The 17,590-nt window shown below is 44.4% G+C and overlaps 1 protein-coding gene across 4 annotated transcripts in view; it reads right to left on the bottom strand.

The window, feature by feature from the left end:
- Positions 1-17,590, bottom strand: part of EIF2D (eukaryotic translation initiation factor 2D) — a 31,557-nt gene that overhangs the window by 12,861 nt on the left and 1,106 nt on the right. For 2 of the 4 annotated variants that reach the window (XM_081120448.1, XM_081120449.1), the window contains exons 2-5: positions 16,780-16,943; positions 3,973-4,163; positions 2,811-2,894; positions 1,735-1,825 (exon numbers count right to left, since the gene is read on the bottom strand). In XM_081120448.1, coding sequence (XP_080976574.1) covers positions 1,735-1,825; positions 2,811-2,894; positions 3,973-4,163; positions 16,780-16,853 — 440 coding nt within the window. In that variant the 5' untranslated portion in view covers positions 16,854-16,943. Of the gene's footprint in view, positions 1-1,734; positions 1,826-2,810; positions 2,895-3,972; positions 4,164-5,078; positions 5,347-16,779; positions 16,944-17,590 lie in introns of those variants that run through there. The other 2 variants (XM_081120450.1, XM_081120451.1) reach the window with 2 other exon arrangements.

The raw sequence follows: 17,590 nt of genomic DNA, 5'->3' as shown, positions 1-17,590 counted from the left end.
GCTTAGACCCATATGCATTCTAAGGCCAAACTCAGCAGACCAAATACACATTTATGGAGTTTTCCCCTTTCTTCGCTAGAACACTGGAGGGAAAAAACAATGACACCACCATTCTTTTCAACTGCAAGTTTTGCTACAGGTAAACAAGGAAGGAAACATTTCTAGGTGCTTGGTTCCAAAAGGTTCAAAGTAAACTGGAAAATATCAGTAGCAAATGTAAGATCTTTAAACATTGACTCCTTCCTTTCCTACAATCTCTCTCTTTCTCTCTTAAAGAATAGAGGAGTAAAATAATGAAACGTCTTTTATTTTTTTTTAATCCTCAGCAGAGGATATTTTTTCTACTGCTTTTCAGAGAGAGTTGGGAGAGGGAGAGAGAAACATCGATGTGAGACACATCAATTGGTTGCCTCCTGCATGCACCCTGATCAGGGCTGAGGATGGAGCCTGAAACCGAGGTACATGCCCTTGGCTGGAATTGAACCCAGGACCCTTCAGTCCGTGGGCCAATGCTCTAACCACTGAGCAAACTGGCTAGGGCAACGAGATGTCATTTTTCATTCAGGATGACACAAATGAAAATGACCCATCATATCCGGTGCTGGTGAGAATGTAGGGAAATGACACCCGTAGCAGGAGTGATACAGCTCTTTTGTAGGGCAACAGTATCTGCTCTAGAAAAATAATGGCACTGGTATTCCTAGAGGCATCAGTAAGATATTACTTTTGATAGAGACAAATTAGAGACTCCAGAATGTCCACTAGGAGAGGGCCTCTTCCATCACCACAAATAAGTAAAGAGTCAGCACATCTGGGCTTGCTGACATGGAAAATGCTCACACTATCTTAAGTGAAAAACAATATAGGTAAAGTATAATTCTGTTTGTTTGTATTTTTAAACATGCATGTCCTAAATCATACATTTTTATGTGCACATGTATATATGCATTGAAGAAAGTTGGCAAAGATATGCATCAAAATGACGATGGTTACTTCTAGGAGAAAAGCGCTGTGAGATAATGGGGTTTTTGGTTTTTCAGAATTGTTCATATTCCTACATTATTTTTAAAAACCAGTGCAGTGATGGCTGAACAAGCCTGTAAGTATACTAAAAAGCACTGAATTGCACATTTGAAACAGGTTATTTTTATAGTGTGCAAACTATATCTCAGTAACACTATTGAAATAATTAAAAGATGAGGGTGAGGATGAGGGTGATGGGAGGAAAGTATGGAGGTCATGAAAGACAAGGAAAGACCAAGAAAACGTCACAGACAGGAGATTAAGAAGACATGACAACTAAATGCGTTGTGGTAGTCTAGATTGAATCCTTGAAGAGACAAAAAGACATAAGTGGAAAAACTGGAATAAAGTTTGTAATTATGTTAATGGTATTGTATCAATGTTAATTTCTCAGTTTTGATAACTATACTGTGGTTATACAAAATGTTATCATTACAGGAAGCTGGGTATATCAGAACTCTGTACTATCTTTGCAACTCTTCTGTAAATCTAAAATTATTTTGAAAAAAAAGAGAAGCAGCAGCAGCAAATACACTGGGCCCAGATGTGTGGACACCCCACACATCTCATTGCCACTCTCTGGTTCTTCTGGAAGATGTTTTTTTTTCTCTTAATTCTTTATCCATATGCTTTGGAAGTTGTCATTCTCCACCCCTCTCCCCAGTTTTACCTAAGTTTTTCCCCCAATGGCACAGCTGGCTGGCACAGTACCTGTTTCCCACCAAGACAATGGCACAGAGGTCACCTTTCTGTACCTGAGGCAGACCAGCAGGGGGCACCACTAGTCCTGGCAGCATCAAATCTGCAGCAAACAAAACAAAAGCATCACCACTTACGTTTTGCCTCCATCTAATTCCATGTTTAACTTCATCATTTATTTATTCACTGAACAAACATTTATTACTGTAATTATTACCTACATTATTCATAATGAAAATTAAAAATGGCAACCTGAGTAGCAGACCTTTTCCCTTTGGGGGTATGGGGGGGAAGCTAGTGGTCATATCAAAGCACCAAGCTGAGGTTCCAACTCCACGACCTATCTTATCCTGGTTTCCTAAGTTTAACTTGTTGATTTACAGTACAGCTTATGGCAATTCCCGGGGTACTTTCACATCACTTATCTTATTTAAGCCTTACAAAAGGGTCAGAGAGGCCCAAAGGGCTCATGGAAGCAGCCAAGTGAGAGCCATAGAACACATGGGGGACAAATTCTATTTTTCAAACATGAATGAATGCAGGAAACAGGTACATTTCTTAAAGTAGTTGGTCCTTCCTAAGTAGGTTTCAGCCAAGAGCCAGAACATAGCCCAGCCGGCTTGGCTCAGTGGTTGAGCATTGACCCAAGAACCTGAAAGTCACAGTTTGATTCCTGTTCCGGGCACATGCTTGATCCCCAGTAGGGGGTGTGAAGGAGGCAGCCAACTGATGATTTTCTCTCATCATTGATGTTTCTATCTCTCTCTTCCTTTCCCTTCCTCTCTCTGAAATCAATAAAAACATATTTTAAAAAAAGAGCCAGATGCCCGGCCAGGCATGGCTCAGCAGTTGAGCATCGACTTGGGATCCAGGAGATTGAGGTTCGATTCCCAGTCAGGGCACACGCCTGGGTTTCAGGCTCAATCCCCGGTCAGGGGCATGCAGGAGGGAGCCGATCAATGACGACTCTTTCATCAATGATGTTTCAACTCTCTCTCTCCCTCTCCCTTCCTCTCTCAGAAATCAATAAAGATATATTATGAAAAAAAAAAAGAAAAAAGAGCCAGAACATAGGAAAATCCTCTTACCTGCTCCCCCCACGAGTTTTTCGAGCACCAGAGGCCATGTTGTGAATGTTGGTAGAAGATCAGGATATGACCACAGGGTGTACACTGTCCAAAAACAGACCCAGAAAGCACTTAACTGCCAAAAAGTCAATCCCCTGGGGAATTGGCAAAGTCAAACATTAAGGTTGAATTAATTAGGATACAGAAAAGAAACTCAATTCAAAGTTAGTGAGAAGGTTGTTGAGGGGATGCCCAAAGAGATTTCATTCTTGAAGAAGACAGAGACTTAAGAAATTGGATGTCACTTGAGATTTGGAGGCACCTATTGTTCCACCTGGATTGCAGCAGCAGAAAATGGCCACAGTAGATAAAAGTGGGGACACAGACCCAATGAGGATTCCATTTGTTACCTCAGAAGCAAGTAACCTAAGAACAGGGTACCAGCCTGTAAGAAATTCTGAAATTCCCATGTTTATTATTATTGTTTCCATAGTGATTAGCAGTAAAACCCTAGATCAGAAAGGGCCTATGTTTGCATAGCAGCAAAGTGAGGTTGGGTAGGAGTGGCCTAAGGAGACTGCATTGCACTGTTTCAGCCAAGCTTGGAGAAAGAAAACACCAAGTGACAAAGTACGTGTCAGTAGCTATGGAAAACAGAAAAGAACACTGAGTCTCTAAAAGCTGTGACAAAGAGAGAAAGCAAAGAATCCTGAGAGCCAGGCAGAGCCTAAGAAATACTCCCAGTGAGGTATCTCGACTGAAGTACATCACTAAGTCAGTGAGATATGTAGTTTATTACTCTAGCTTCTTTCCTATAATAGTATCTCTTTGTACTTTAAGAAAATCCTGCTAGTGATAGTTTTGAGAAACATTCATGCCCTGAAATTCCACTGTTTTCAAGACCTCTGCTCCATCCCAAATTAACCTACTATAAACTGTTGTTCCTTCATCTCAGAATTTCCCTTGGCAACTACCCCTTTTTTTTCTTAGCTCTTTTTTCTTCCTCCTACAGCAGTTTCTGCTCTTGAAAGACCCAATTCTAAGGATATTAGTTCCAAAAAAATCTTTAGGGATGGTACTGGGAGATTTTCAACTTGTTTAAGAAAGACAGGTTACTGGAAGAAATAAGAACAGATATTAGGCAAGGACTATAGTGATGGCCATCTCCATCCTACTGTCATACCTGTCGGATATAGATTTTTCTCCAGTTCAAATAGGATGGGATTACCACCACTCACGTACACAGTCACTGCCTCCCCTCTGTGAGCGTACAACTTCACAACGTTGAGCTCTTCCTTTCCAGGTACTAACTCAGAGACCTGATCAGTTCCAAGAGTGGGGAAAGCAGCTGTCACATCAGCCCGAAGCTTTCTCCTGCAGAAAGCACACCAATACCTGATATGAATGCTGTCTGTATGGATTTTAATAAACATTGAAGACACACTACCCAATCCTGAGGGCCAAGGAAAGACTGTCTGATTTATAATGCTGTATTCTTCCACACTCTTCCAAGGCATCCTATTCTGTTTCACACCCAATGGCTCATCTATTTTCACAGGTTCCTGGGCAAATCTTTCTGTTTTACAAAGAAAGAGAAAAACTGAGACACAGTGAACATCCCAAGTTAGCCTGACACAGGACACTCAGCCCTGCCTTCCTGAGTTCATGCCTAACCCTCGGACCCATCCCTTTCTCATATATGCTTGGCAAATCCGTCAGCTTATGATTAAGTAACTATACCAGGGCACCAAGAATAACAACTATAGCACACTGGTTCCAAAACTGCCAACGTGACGTCTGCATTTGCAACACTGAACAGATATAGTTCTTACCACATGTGAACAGATATAGTTCTTACCACATGTGCCGCATCCTCTCCCCCTTCACCCTCCACCTGTCTCTCCCGCCAGGAGTAGTCGCTAGACACTTTTTCTTGTACACTTGTAGTCCCCTGTGCCCCATCTGATCTCTCCCAAGGGGCTCTAAGAGCTTTGGTGGTCAGGGACTCTGTATTCCTTCATTTTTTGCATCTTCCACACCTTAAATAGACTGCATTTCATAAGCGCTGACTGAATTACGTTTTCTTTTAAACTCACTATCAGGCCTCCCCTCCAGCTTCACCTTCCAAGTGTGTCTAACCCACCTTTGCCCCCTGGGGTCCCTTCCTCGGATACCCCCTCGGCCTCCACCCCTGGTCGGCTGACCCAGCCCGAAGAGGGCTGTGAACTAACCGGGTTGAGAGGTATCTGGGTGCCCTCGTGGGTGGGGCGGGCCCCTTCTCTCCCTCACCTGTCCGACCCCTTGATGGCCGTGTTGGACTTGACCCGAAAGGCCTTGGCAAACATGTCTGCTGGAGTGGCCTGAGCAAGAGAAGTAGAGCCCAGAAGCCAGGGGCTGTCAGGAAAGCGAGAGCGCGGCGTCTCCCCCGCCCGCAGCCCTGGGCGCAGCCATGCTGGTGCCCGGCTGGGAAATGAGCCCGGCTGGAAACCCGGGCCGCGCGGGTTCGCCGCTGTTGCCGCTGCGGAGACTTCGGCTGCCCCTAGCGGCACCGCCGGAAACCGAAGCAGAGAGAGGGGCGGGGCCATGGAAAGGCGGGGCGTACTCCTACAAGCCCCTCCCCCGGTGCCCCGCCCCTCTGCCCGGTTCTGCGCCTGCGCAAGCGGCTTGAGCTTCCAAACCATTAGGTGGCTCCCGCCGCCTGCAGATCGCGTTCATTTCCACCCCAGAGCGTCGAGGTGTGCTGAGCATGGGTCCTGCCAGCTCCCATTCCATTCAATTTAGTTCAGTTCCGCAAAATTAATTGAACTCTGTGTTTTATTAAACTTGCAGGCCTCCTGAGTGTTTTTCTTAAGGGCTTTTGTTTATTAAATCTTTACATTTTATTGCACACTGAAGGCCTCAGCTAGGATTTTCTCCAAGATTTTCTACTCCCTACTTTTTAATTTACATAGGGTGAAAATAACAATAACAGGGAATCCACTCTAGGCCCAGATTTACCCCTCACGCTATGAGAAAAAAACTACAAATGATTTTCAAATATACTATTTTAAAATATTTTTGGCCATTTGCATGTACCTTTTGGGTTCAGCTATTATTTGGGGAGTTTTGTTTCCAAAGTAATTATGTTACTTAAGAGTTTATTACTTAATATTGCTTATTTAAAAAGACCTGTGAGATAGATTAGGATCAGATGATGGTTTGGCCTCTCACTAGCAATGTCATCATGGACCAATTGCTGATTGGTTCTGAAACTCTTGCATTCTCTGAGATGTGGATGCCACCGGCTTCCATGAGAAACAACTGAGAAAACATGTGAGATGTTGCACAGTGCTCTGCAAATTTCCAATAAATAGAAAATATTAGTCGAAAAAAATCAGTTTCAGACAGAGGTGAGGGTTTGAGTTTCCCTGAGAGGGACAGCTGTGTACCCTGGAGGCAAGGATTTAAACACTGGGGGTCCTGGCCCCTACTAAATTAAATTTTTCATATGAAAACTTCAGAGCAGAGAGTCTATCCACCAAGAAAAAATAATCTTAATTGCTTTATTAGATGACATAATTGCACAAAGGAGAATTCCACAAAAATTAGGCCCTGCACAGTGTCTGCCCACCACCATTCTTGGAAGGGCCCCTAAGGCCAGCCCCAATCAGGCTTCCCCTGCACTTCTGACCCACCAGGCTCTTTTTCTGAAGCACTATAGCCACAAGACCAAAGTCAGAGGAGCCCAGGGGAGGATAGCACCACAGAGTCCTGTCCCTTTATACCCCCACTTGGCCACACTGAGGGAAGGGGGCTGCTTCCAGTCCTGAATAAGCTGCCTGACTCCACAAGTTTTCAGGTCTTCCAGCTGAAACCCCAGCTATCAGGGAGCAGAGACTAGCCATTTCACTAGGCCCTGTCTGAATACCTGACTCATAGAAACTATGAGATAGTAAGTAATTATTGTTGTTTTAAACTGTTACACTTGGGGATGGTTTGTTATACACAATGGATAACTAACATTTCTCAGTCCCAGTGCATCCTGAAATAGCCAATTTGTGTCACTGTGATGGAATCCACAGCTATATGCAGTCCAACTCTTTTCCCAGGAAATCATCCTCCACTAGTTCTTCTGCTTACAATGCAAAAACTGAAATTTTGGTTTACATTTTTTAAATTTTTTAATTACAGTTAACATTCAATATTATATTAGTTTCGAGGAAAAACAAGATGGCGGTGTAGGTAACAGCTGCACCCTCTCCTCCCGCAAACACATCAAAATTACAACTAAAATACAGAACCACCATCACTCAGAGCCTCCTGAGACCTGATTGAACAGAAGCCCTACAACCAGGGACCTGAAAAAGCATCAAAACTGGTAGGAGGGGTGCAGACACGGGCGGATCAGGGCTGAATCGCAGAGACGCGGCCGAGGGCCCACACCCGGTGCCGAGATTGAAACCCGGGAGGGAATCTCAGCGGCAGAGTTTTCCCGGAGGAGTGAGGGGGCCCCGCCCCACAGCAGGCCCCAGCCCAGGGCTCCAGGCCGGGAAGAGACGTCCCCACAACTCCGGGCTGTGAAACCAGCGGGGACTGTCCCTGAGGGTAGCGGAGGCTGCGGGAGCCCCAGCAGCTCCTCCTAAAGGGCCCGCGCACGGACTCACTCAGACGCGCTCCCTCGGAGCCCAGCGTGGGCAGCGGCCTGAAAGGACCTGGGACACTCGGGGAGGAACTAACCTGCCTGAAGTCGGGGCGAGAGGTGGAGGGGCGGCTTCCTCCCAGGCAGAAGGGCTGGCAGAGGCCGTCGCTCCTTTGGCGAGTCCTCCCCGCACACAGCCGCAGGCAGGCGCCATATTTGAGTCGCCAGCACCTGACTCGCACCTTTGGCCCCGCCCCGTGATTCCTGGAGGCCCTGCCCCTCCCCACCTGCAGCTCATCCAGGCCATTTCCAGCGGCTTTTCTGTGCAAGTGGCCTTTTGAGCCTCATGCTTAGGACTTTCTTAAAATCTCTCAAACAAGCAGCAGCTGCCCCCATACGGCTTGATAAGTGGCCCCAGGCCTGGCACTAGCGGCAGCTGCATTGGCTCATAGCTTGGCCTCTCCTGGACACCTCCAAGCCCAGCACAAGTAGCAGCCAACTACGGTTTGCTGTGTAGCTCATGCTGGGGGGCCCTGGGCTACGCACTGGCAGAGGCTGACTTTGCACCTCCCGGGAGGCCCCAGAGACAGTGCGCCTGGTGGTCAGACTTGACCACGCTGGATTACAACCCTACCACATCCACAAGTGACACACTCAAGGGGCGCACTTGGTGAACACCAAAGCTCCACTGAAGTAAATCCTGCTCCATAGGGGTGTCTCCAGCACAGCAGCTCTTTGGCTGTAGTTGCAGCTGGTCCTCACAGCTGATTGGTCTGGGGGTCAGTTCCTCCCAGGGAAGCCAACAGCAACCAAGGCTCAACTACAACAGGACAGTGCACACAGCCCACACAGAGGAGCACCTAGAAGGCCCAGCTGAGCCACTGGACCCTACAGGACACCTACTACACAAAGCCACTTGACAAATTCCAGGAGACATAGCAGCTCTACCTAATACATAGAAACAAACACCTAGAAGCAGCCAAAATGTGGAGGCAAAGAAACATGTCACAAAGGAAAGAACAGAATAAATCTCTAGAAGAGGAACTAAATTAAATAGATCCAAGCAAGCTAACAGATAGAGAGTTCAGAATTTTGGTTATAAGGATGTTTAAACAAATGGTTAGGGAATAACTGAGAAAATTGATAACATAATAAAGTACCAATTTGAAATGAAGGCTACAGGAACTGAAATGAAGAAAAATTTACAGGGAATCAACAGTAGAGTAGAGGACACTGAGAATCAAATGAGCAATTTGGAACATGAGGAAACAAAAAACACCCAACCAGAAGAGCAAGAAGAAAAAAGAATCCAGAAATATGAAAACAGTATAAGGAGCCTCTGGGACAACTTCAAGAGGCCCAACATTTGTATTATTTGGGGTGCCAGAAGAGGCAGAAAGAGATCAAAGAATTGAAAACCTATTTGAAAAAATAATTACAGAAAACTTCCTCTACCTGGGGAAAGAAATCACCTTTCAAGTCCAGGAAGCACAGAGGGTCCCAAGCAAGACACATCATCATTAAAATGCCAAAGGTTAAAGACAAAGAGAGAATCTTAAAAGCAGCAAGAGAAAAGCAATTAGTTACCTACAAGGGAGCACCCATACGACTGTCAGCTGATTTCTCAACAGAAACCTTGCAGGCCAGAAGGGAGTGGCAAGAAATATTCAAAGTGATGAAAAACATGGAACTACAACCAAGATTACTCTACCCAGCAAAGCTATCATTTAGAATTGAAGGTCAAATAAAGAGCTTCACAGATAAGAAAAAGCTAAAGGAGTTCATCACCACCAGACCGGCACTACAGGAAATGTTGAAGGGTCTTCTTTAAGAAGAAACTAATGAACAAAAGAATCTGATGAACTAAACAGATCCAGAGACATTGACACATGCAACAGACGATCATATTTCAGAGGAAAGAGGGAAGGGGGGTGGAGGGTGGGAAGAGATTAACCAAAGAAGTTATATGCATATATGCATAACCCATGGACACAGTCAATAACGGGGTGAAGGCCTGGGGAGGGGGTGGGAGCAAAGTGGAGGGGGTCTGTTGCGGGGGAAAATGGTATACCTGTAATACTCCCAACAATAAAGATAAATTTAAAAAGTAAAAAAAAATTTAAAAAAATATGATATTAGTTTCAAATGTACAGTATAGTGATTAGACATTTATATACTTACAAAGTAATGCCCCTGATAAGTCTACTACCCACCTGGCACTATACACAGGTATTACAATATCATTGACTATATTCTCTATTCTGTATTTTACATCCAACAGAAATTGAAAATTTAGGAGCCTGTTTGATTAATGCAAAATTGGAAAGGTCTAGGGAAAGGAGGAGCTTTAATCAGAAAAAACCTTTGCCAGGAAATCTGTGGCTCCGTGTTTTTTTATGAATGGGGAGGCCCTACTGAACCCACAATATAAAAGGGGGACACAATAGGTGACGGTCTACACATTAGGGCCTTGCTCTTGCAAAACCGAACCACAAGACTGGCTCGCAGAAGAAGGCAGAGCACCACCATGCCCAGCTCAGCACTGCTGTGTTGCCTGGTCCTCCTGGCTGGGGTGGGGGCCAGCCGAGACCGGGACCCCCAATCTGAAAACACCTACACCCACTTCCCAGCCAGCCCGCCCACGTGCTTCAAGAGCTCCGAGCTGCCTTCAGCAGGGTGAAGACTTTCTTTTGAATATGATGCCCTCTTGTCCTTTCTTTCTTCTGGGGACTGACCCAACTACATATTATGCTGGGTTTTAAAAATCCTGTCTTCTTCACAGCCTCCCCCAACTCACACCCCCAAAAGCTAATGAATCTGGAGGATCCCAGGTGAAGCCAGTAGAAGGCCTCAAACACTAGCAATCGGGCAGAAGATCATATAGCTGCCCAGAAGTAAAATCTTCTGCACCTCGGAAAGTTAGTTACTTCCTTTCCTGGGATAGACCTGGAAGGACTGATTTGGGGTGAAGATGTTCTCCACAACCTGTGGCAGAAGCCTGTTACTGGAAACTCTCAGAACCTAATGGACTCTTAGAAACCATGAATGAAGGAATCCTGCCTTAACAGATGACCCACGTACCCAGGGATCTTCAAGCTCCGGAGCTGATGCCTGCAGCAGGGAGAAGGGAAAGGCAAAGTGCCAAGGGTGCCTGAGCGGGATGGAAGCCCTGAAGTTACACATGGATTTTGAGGGAAGACCAGGTAAGGGGCCAGCAAAGTCCAGACTCAAAGCTCTGGGGCTGAGTCAAGATGCTTCCTAAACTTCCAAGTCAGGATCTCAAATGATACCTGAGCCTAAGAGAAATATTCATTTTTAACTGATTCTTGCTGTACTTTGGGGTCCTGTAGTCAAACTTAGGTAAAACTGCACAGATTACACAACAGAGACCATAAATAAAAGAAATCCAGGGGACAAGTGCGGTGCATCTTTTTCTGAATGTCATAGTTCCTCTGGTTTTGTGCTCTCTACAGCAAAGCTGAGCCCAGACAGGCTGGCTTTTGTTTAGTATTTCCTTCTAGAGGACTTGAAGGCAAGAGACTTTCTAGATTCTGGGACTGGGCAACACTCCTGGAATATGGGGAGGTTGGATGTAAACCTCCTAAAGGGATGGGTGTACAGAGAGATAAACTATGCGAAGAAAGCCAGGAACATCTGCTTCCTTTGCCCAGCCCAATCTAAGGTTGGTAAGCCAGCCTTCAGAGAGCCTATAAATTTAGGGTGGAGGCAAGAATTGGCACAGAGGTATTCATTCCAGCTGGTCAGGTTGCCCCATTTCCCTGCTTATCTATCCATCTTCCACTCCACTATCCCTCAGGCTACATATGACATGTGACAACAGAAGCAGAGACTAGAGTGATGTAGCTACAAGCCAAGGGATGCCAAGGATTGCTGGCAACCACCAGGAGCTAGAACAGACATGAACAGACTCTCCCTCGGAGCCCCTGGAAGGAACCAACCCTGTGACACCCTTCAGACTTCTGGCTCCTAAACTGAGAGAAAATATCGTTGTTTTCAGTCACCCAGTTTGTGGCAATTTGTTACAGAGCCCTGGAAAACTAATGCAAGAGAAATAAAAATATATGCTCACAAAGAGGTCTGTACACAATGTTCATAAGCACTTTATACACAGTAGCTCCAAAGTGGAGAAACAGCCCAAATGTTCATTGACATGTAACTGGATAAACAAATTGTGGCCTCTCTACTCAGAGGACACCTACTCCTTAATAAAAAAAAGAATGAACTACGATATCTGCAACTATATGGGTGAATCTTGAACATCATGTTGAGAGAAAGAAGCCAGAAAATAAAGAGAGCTTACTGTATCATGTCATTTATGTGAAACTCTAGAACAAATAACACTAATCTGTGGAGGTTGACCCTGGGGTGAGAGAATTAACTGGAAAGGGGCCCAAAGGGGTTACAGAAATATTCTATATCTTGATTTGGGGAGGGGGGTTCACAGGGACACACATTTGTCAAAACTCGTCTAAATATACATTTTATTGGGTGTAAAATTTACCTTTAAAAGTTAGTAAATAAAAATATCCAAAAATTTTTAAAGGATTTAGGAAATAAGATTATATGCATTTGAGTGTGTGTGAGTTTGTGTTTTGGGGAGAAGGTGGGAGAGGGAAGTTACTTAGGGTGATTTTTCTAAGAGCAGATTTCAAGTCTAATTCAAAGTATTTCAGATGAAGAATCTATTCCCTGCACCTAGGGTTGCCAGGTTTAGCAAACAAAAATACAAGGTTCCCAGTTAAATTGGAGGAAAAATGAATAATTTTTTAGCATCAGTATGTCTCAAACTGTATGTGGGACATGCACACCCTACCTATGGGTCTGCTCCCATAGTACAATATGTTGATGGCCTGTGAGATACAGCCCAGGAAAGACAGGTTAAGCCAGAGAAGAAACAACTATTTAGTAAAAGTGGATGGAAACTGGGAAATTCTTATAATAAGTATAAATTCCAGTGCTGTGAGCTGAGAACATTGATTCTTAGTGACTGAAAAACCAAGGAGCAAGAGGGAGCATCTATAGGGATAATAGTGTGGGGGTGAAGGTCTGGAACCTTCTATGCACCAAGCAAAGGGCCTTGGCTATAAAAGACAACCAATGACCATGCTGGTGATTCAGGGCATTGAGCAGCCTCGGGGCTCTGGACAACAGAGAAACTCATGAGGAGCTCTGGAAGCCTGGAGGAGAAAGGCCACTTTCCAGGGCCCACTGCAAACACGTTTCCTATTCTCCGCTGCTCCTTGAGGGCACTCAACCTGGAAGGACTATGTTATAGCCTTGATGGGGCAAGAGCCAGCTTTTCTCTTAAAAAGCAAGCAAGCAAACAAAAGTGAGGCCCACTGCATCAGCCCAGCCAGCAAGTACAATTTTGCAGAGAGTAGTGGATAGTAAGACGGAGATGTCCATTGATCAGGGGATAGTTTCTAAAATTCTGGTCACATAACATCTTTGCTGAGAGCCTACTATGTGCTGGGCACTGTGCTTGACATGGGGAATATGAAAATTATTTTTTTATTTTTCAATTACAGTTTACACTCAGTGTTATTCTGTATTAATTTCCAGTGTACAGCAGTGGTTAGACAATCATATACTTTACAAAGTGTTCCCCTGGTATTTCCAGTACCCACCTGGCACCAGACATAGTTATCACAATATTATTGACTATATTCCCTATGCCGTACCTTACATCCATGTGACTATTTTGTAACTGCTGTACCAACTTGTACTTCTTAATCTCTACGCCATTTAATGCAACAAGGTCCCTGTCTCAAAAAGTGAGGTAGACCCATGCATGCATCCTTATAATCAGGGCAAGTAGAAATGACTGGATTCCCCTCAGGCCCAGATACTTGCTCTCTGTTCAGAGGAGGGGCTGAGCTAGGCAAGGGAAAGGGGAGAGACCTTCAGTTTTCAGGCGCCTTTATCCCCGCAGACAAACAGACCCCTCCTCCTCCTAAGTCAGTTTAGACATCATCGGTTTTTCTGAATGTGTCTCAGGAGTTTTTCACTTGTCCCAACTGTTCCCATAAGGCATTTATCCGAGTATTTCTTCCAAGCGCATATGGTTGTCCCCATGTGAGTAATCCAGATAAAAACATTATTCTACATCTTTAAACATTTTCAGTTAATTTTAACTCCCCTGATGGATTAGCTTTCTGAGAAAATGTTTGACTGGGACATCCCCTGAAATAATACAAGAGATACATGAAATTAAAAGGTTATGAATATAGAGACATATTGGTAGGGCCCTTAATTGCTGAGCTGAAATTATCACATGGGAAGTACTTCACAAATCGCTTCACAGTGCATGGGGGGCACTTTTGAGGACTGCCTCCTTCCATCATTCAGGTGACACGGTGAGATGTATTTCGAAGCCCGGTGTCTAGGCATTTGAGATTTGAGGAGGTGAAAGATTTCCAGTAGCCAGGTGAGCCTGATGTGGATCTGGATTTAAGCGACACTGATGGAGCTAATCTCCAATGTCCAGTAGATCCCAGTTGGTTTTGCTGCCCAACATCCATTTATCCCCTTTCTGGAACCCACTGTAGCAATTTTTCTCTGGAGAATCACTGTCCCCACTAACTCTTGACCAATGTTCTTCAGATGACACTGCTGTTGGCTCCAGGTGGCTCGGGCCTGACCCATTAGAGCATTGCGCTTGCCTGGTGACAGATTTAGTTCAAGGATGGGCCTAATCAAAACCAATGGTATAGAGGGAGACTTTTTGGAGAATACAGGGAGAGCTTTTCCACTGCATGCATCCTGGAACTGCTAGTGGCCATCTTGCTTGCACAGAAGCAGCCTGAGAATGGAGTCAGCATGGAGGAGCACAGAGCCAAGAAATGGGGAGAGAACAGGCACACACCATACCTGAATTTAGCCCTAATGCTTAAAAGGATTATTTTTAAATGTTTATTTAAGCAGTTACAGCTGTTTTCTTTGGTTTTTTAATCCTTACCCAAGGATGTTTTTATGTTAGAAAGAGAGGAAGGGGGGTGGAAACATTGATGGGTTGCCTCCCATATGCACCATGACCAGGGATCGAACCTGCAACCTTTCATTGTAAAGGATGATGCTCCAAACAATTGAGCCATCAGTCCAGGACTGTTGGGGGGGGGTGTGTGTGTGCGTGCGTGCGTGCGTGTGTGTGTGTTTTAATACTTGCAATATAAAAAGTCCTGACCTGTACACTAGGTGACAGAGAATTGATTTCCTTGGCCCTGGTGCTATGAGTAGAACAGCCTTGGTGGTTTCCAAGGTCCAGCAGGATTTGGTCTCCAAGGTCTGCACTAGTGAGTTCCAAACCTGGTGGGTGGACAACACCCCCAACAAAAATATCAGTGGAGTCCCTTACCAGGGAATTCATAATCATTAGATCTGGTGGGATTGGAAAGTAGGTAGGAATTGATATTTTTCAAAAGTATACTGGTATCAGTTATTTATCGCAGCACCCCAAAACTTAGTGGTTTAAAATAATCATTTTATTTGCCCACAATTCTCAAGGGTCTGTTGACTTGGTTCTTTTGCTGGCTTTCCTTGGGATCCTCGTGTGACTGCTGTCATTGGACAGCACACCTCTGCTGGATGGCCTCTCTCACTTGTCTGACAGTGGTGTTGGCAAAGATTCTCCACCAATCTAGTTCAGACTTGTCCACATGGTGGCAGCATCTAAGAGCATGAGAGAGAACCTGTAAGGTCTCCTGAGGCCTAAACTCATAATCACGCAAACCAATTCTGTCACTTTCTATTGGTCAAAGCAAGTCACATGGCTAGGCAGATTCAAGAACTGAGAAAATAGTCTCCACCACTTGCCTGAAACTGCAGCAAAGAATGTGTGGCCATGTTTAATCAACCATAGTATCCAAGGTTCTTAAGTGTTAATGTAATAAACTACCACAAATTTAGTGGCTTAAAACAACACAGATTTAATAATTTACAGTTCTGGAGGTCAGTAATCCAAAAATCGAGTTGTTGTTGGCAGAACTGTGTTCTTTCTAAAGGCTCCAGGGGAGAATCTGTTTCCTTGCCTTTTCCAGCTTCTAGAGGCCACCTTCACTCCTTGACTCGTGGCACCTTCCTTCATCTTCCAAACCAAAAACAAGCATCCTCAAATCTCTCTTTCTCTTTGACTTTTGCTTCCATCTTCACATCTCCTTCTCTGACTCTCCAGCCTCCCTTTTCTACTTTATAAAGACCCTTGTGATTACCTCAAGCCCATTGGGATAATCTAGGGTAATCTTCCCAGCTCAAGATCCTTCACTTAACCCCATTTGCAAAGTCCCTTTTTGCCATTTAAAGTGACATCTTCACAAGCTCTGAATTTAGGACATGGACATCATTGGAGAATCATTATGGCGTCTACCACATTTTGGAATCTTAGTTCAAGGGAAACTGGATGTCAGAGAATTCAAAGCATCCAGGGATCTAGTCTGAGCTGCCCTGACAAGCTCAGGCAGCAACGGGAGTGGGTTTTAGAATCAAACAGACCAGGGTTTGAATTCCAATTCACCACATGCCAGCTGGGTGGCCTTAGACAAGTTATGAATCTCTGAGATTGTTCTCCAAAGTGTAAAATGGAGATAATACCTATCTCATGGGGCTGTTGTGAGTTTTAAATGAGAAAATATATGTAAAGCACTTCAGATGGTGCCTGGAACATAAATAAACACTTAATAAATAGCACACTGTAGTGATGATTAGAAAGGGTCCTGGTCAGTTTTAAGATTTTGGAAATGTCTCAAGGGCTGTAGGTAGAACCAGTCATGCTGACTGAGGATGAGTAAGTGAAAAGAGATGGCAGAAATTCTGGGAAAAAAAAATATGTTTATAGGGTTAGGGATTAGTAAGAACAAGCTTAGGAGTTTAGGAGACACAGTGCTGGAAGAAGCATAGGGATTTTGTTTTTTGTTGTTGTTGTTTTCAAGATTCAGAAGCATTGATGGGGGCATCTTTCAAAGCTTAGAGGGAGTGAAAACGAGGAGAGAGTGAGGTTCAGAAGATAGTTTCCTAGGGCTCTAGAAAAATAAGACATGGCTTTAGTGCTTCAGCAAGGTTGATTTCTTGTTTCTGGAAAAAAAAACCACAAAAAACACACACCACCAAGTACATGTTTCGGAGCTCAGGTGAATTTGAGACTGATATAGCTTGGGGAAAAGAGTGACTCAAACAAGTTCTCTCCAAGTGATTTTTAAAATGCATTCCAATTCTGTGATTCATGTCATACTATGCATTATGGCACATCCTGCTCCAAAGAATAATTCTCAGCAATGAAATGATTTAAACTTCACCTAACTACCAACAACTGTTTCATCACAGTTCCAGAATCACATGGCCACAGGAATATTTTCTTACCTTACGGCTTTGAAACTGCTGTTATCACATTCTGAGTGATCCGATGATCTTTGAAGATCCTGAAATAGTTCCATTTTGTTTTTGATTTGTTACAGGTCCCTTGCTTTGCAGATGTATTAGAACTGGCTTCAAAGGGCAGGCAGGTATCAGGATATTGGGCTAACCTACGGTAGATAAATCTGACTTTAGCTTCATGGAGAAAGATAATGGCGATTTTTAACTACCTTTGAGTGGGACTTTGGAGGGGAAGAAAGGGGGTGAATGGTGTGGAAGCGGCCTGCTCAAGAGCTGGAGAGCCAAGCAGTAGCTTGGTGGGGGACTGTAACCCAGCCACACTGTTAAATCAGGGGCTCTTTGAAGAAATTCTGGAAAGTACTTGGGTCACTAAAGTTAGGTTTAGGAAGCTCCAGCAGCCTCAAGGAATCATCTCTCCCTTGACCATGGGAACAACAGTGAAAAGATAAAAGAAATCCTCAGTGGTTCCCGCCTCGGGGAGGGAAGGGAGGCAGGAAGGGAGCAGGGATACTTAAGGTTGGCTCACAGATGGGAGATCCAATCCTCTCAAAGCAGTGACTCAGAATGAGGTAATAACAAAGCTTGTGGGGCAAGTCTCATTCCAAGTGGTCTAAGGTGTCCACATAAGCACTAAGAACAGTGATTATTTAATAGAATTTTGCAATCTGAGAGCTGAAAGAGATTTCAGCAACAATCTAGTTCAAACCCTTTGTTGCCATGGAACTTTGTTTAAACAAAAGCTTCCATAGGAGCCCAAATTCAAACCTATAAGAACACAGGATTGCTCTGGGGGAGG

This window comes from Miniopterus schreibersii (assembly GCF_964146895.1).
Source record: "Miniopterus schreibersii genome assembly, chromosome: 19".
NCBI classification, from domain to species: Eukaryota; Metazoa; Chordata; class Mammalia; order Chiroptera; family Miniopteridae; genus Miniopterus; species Miniopterus schreibersii.
The sequence above is the reverse complement of the archived record's forward strand: the minus strand, read 5'-3'. Positions and strand labels throughout refer to the sequence as shown.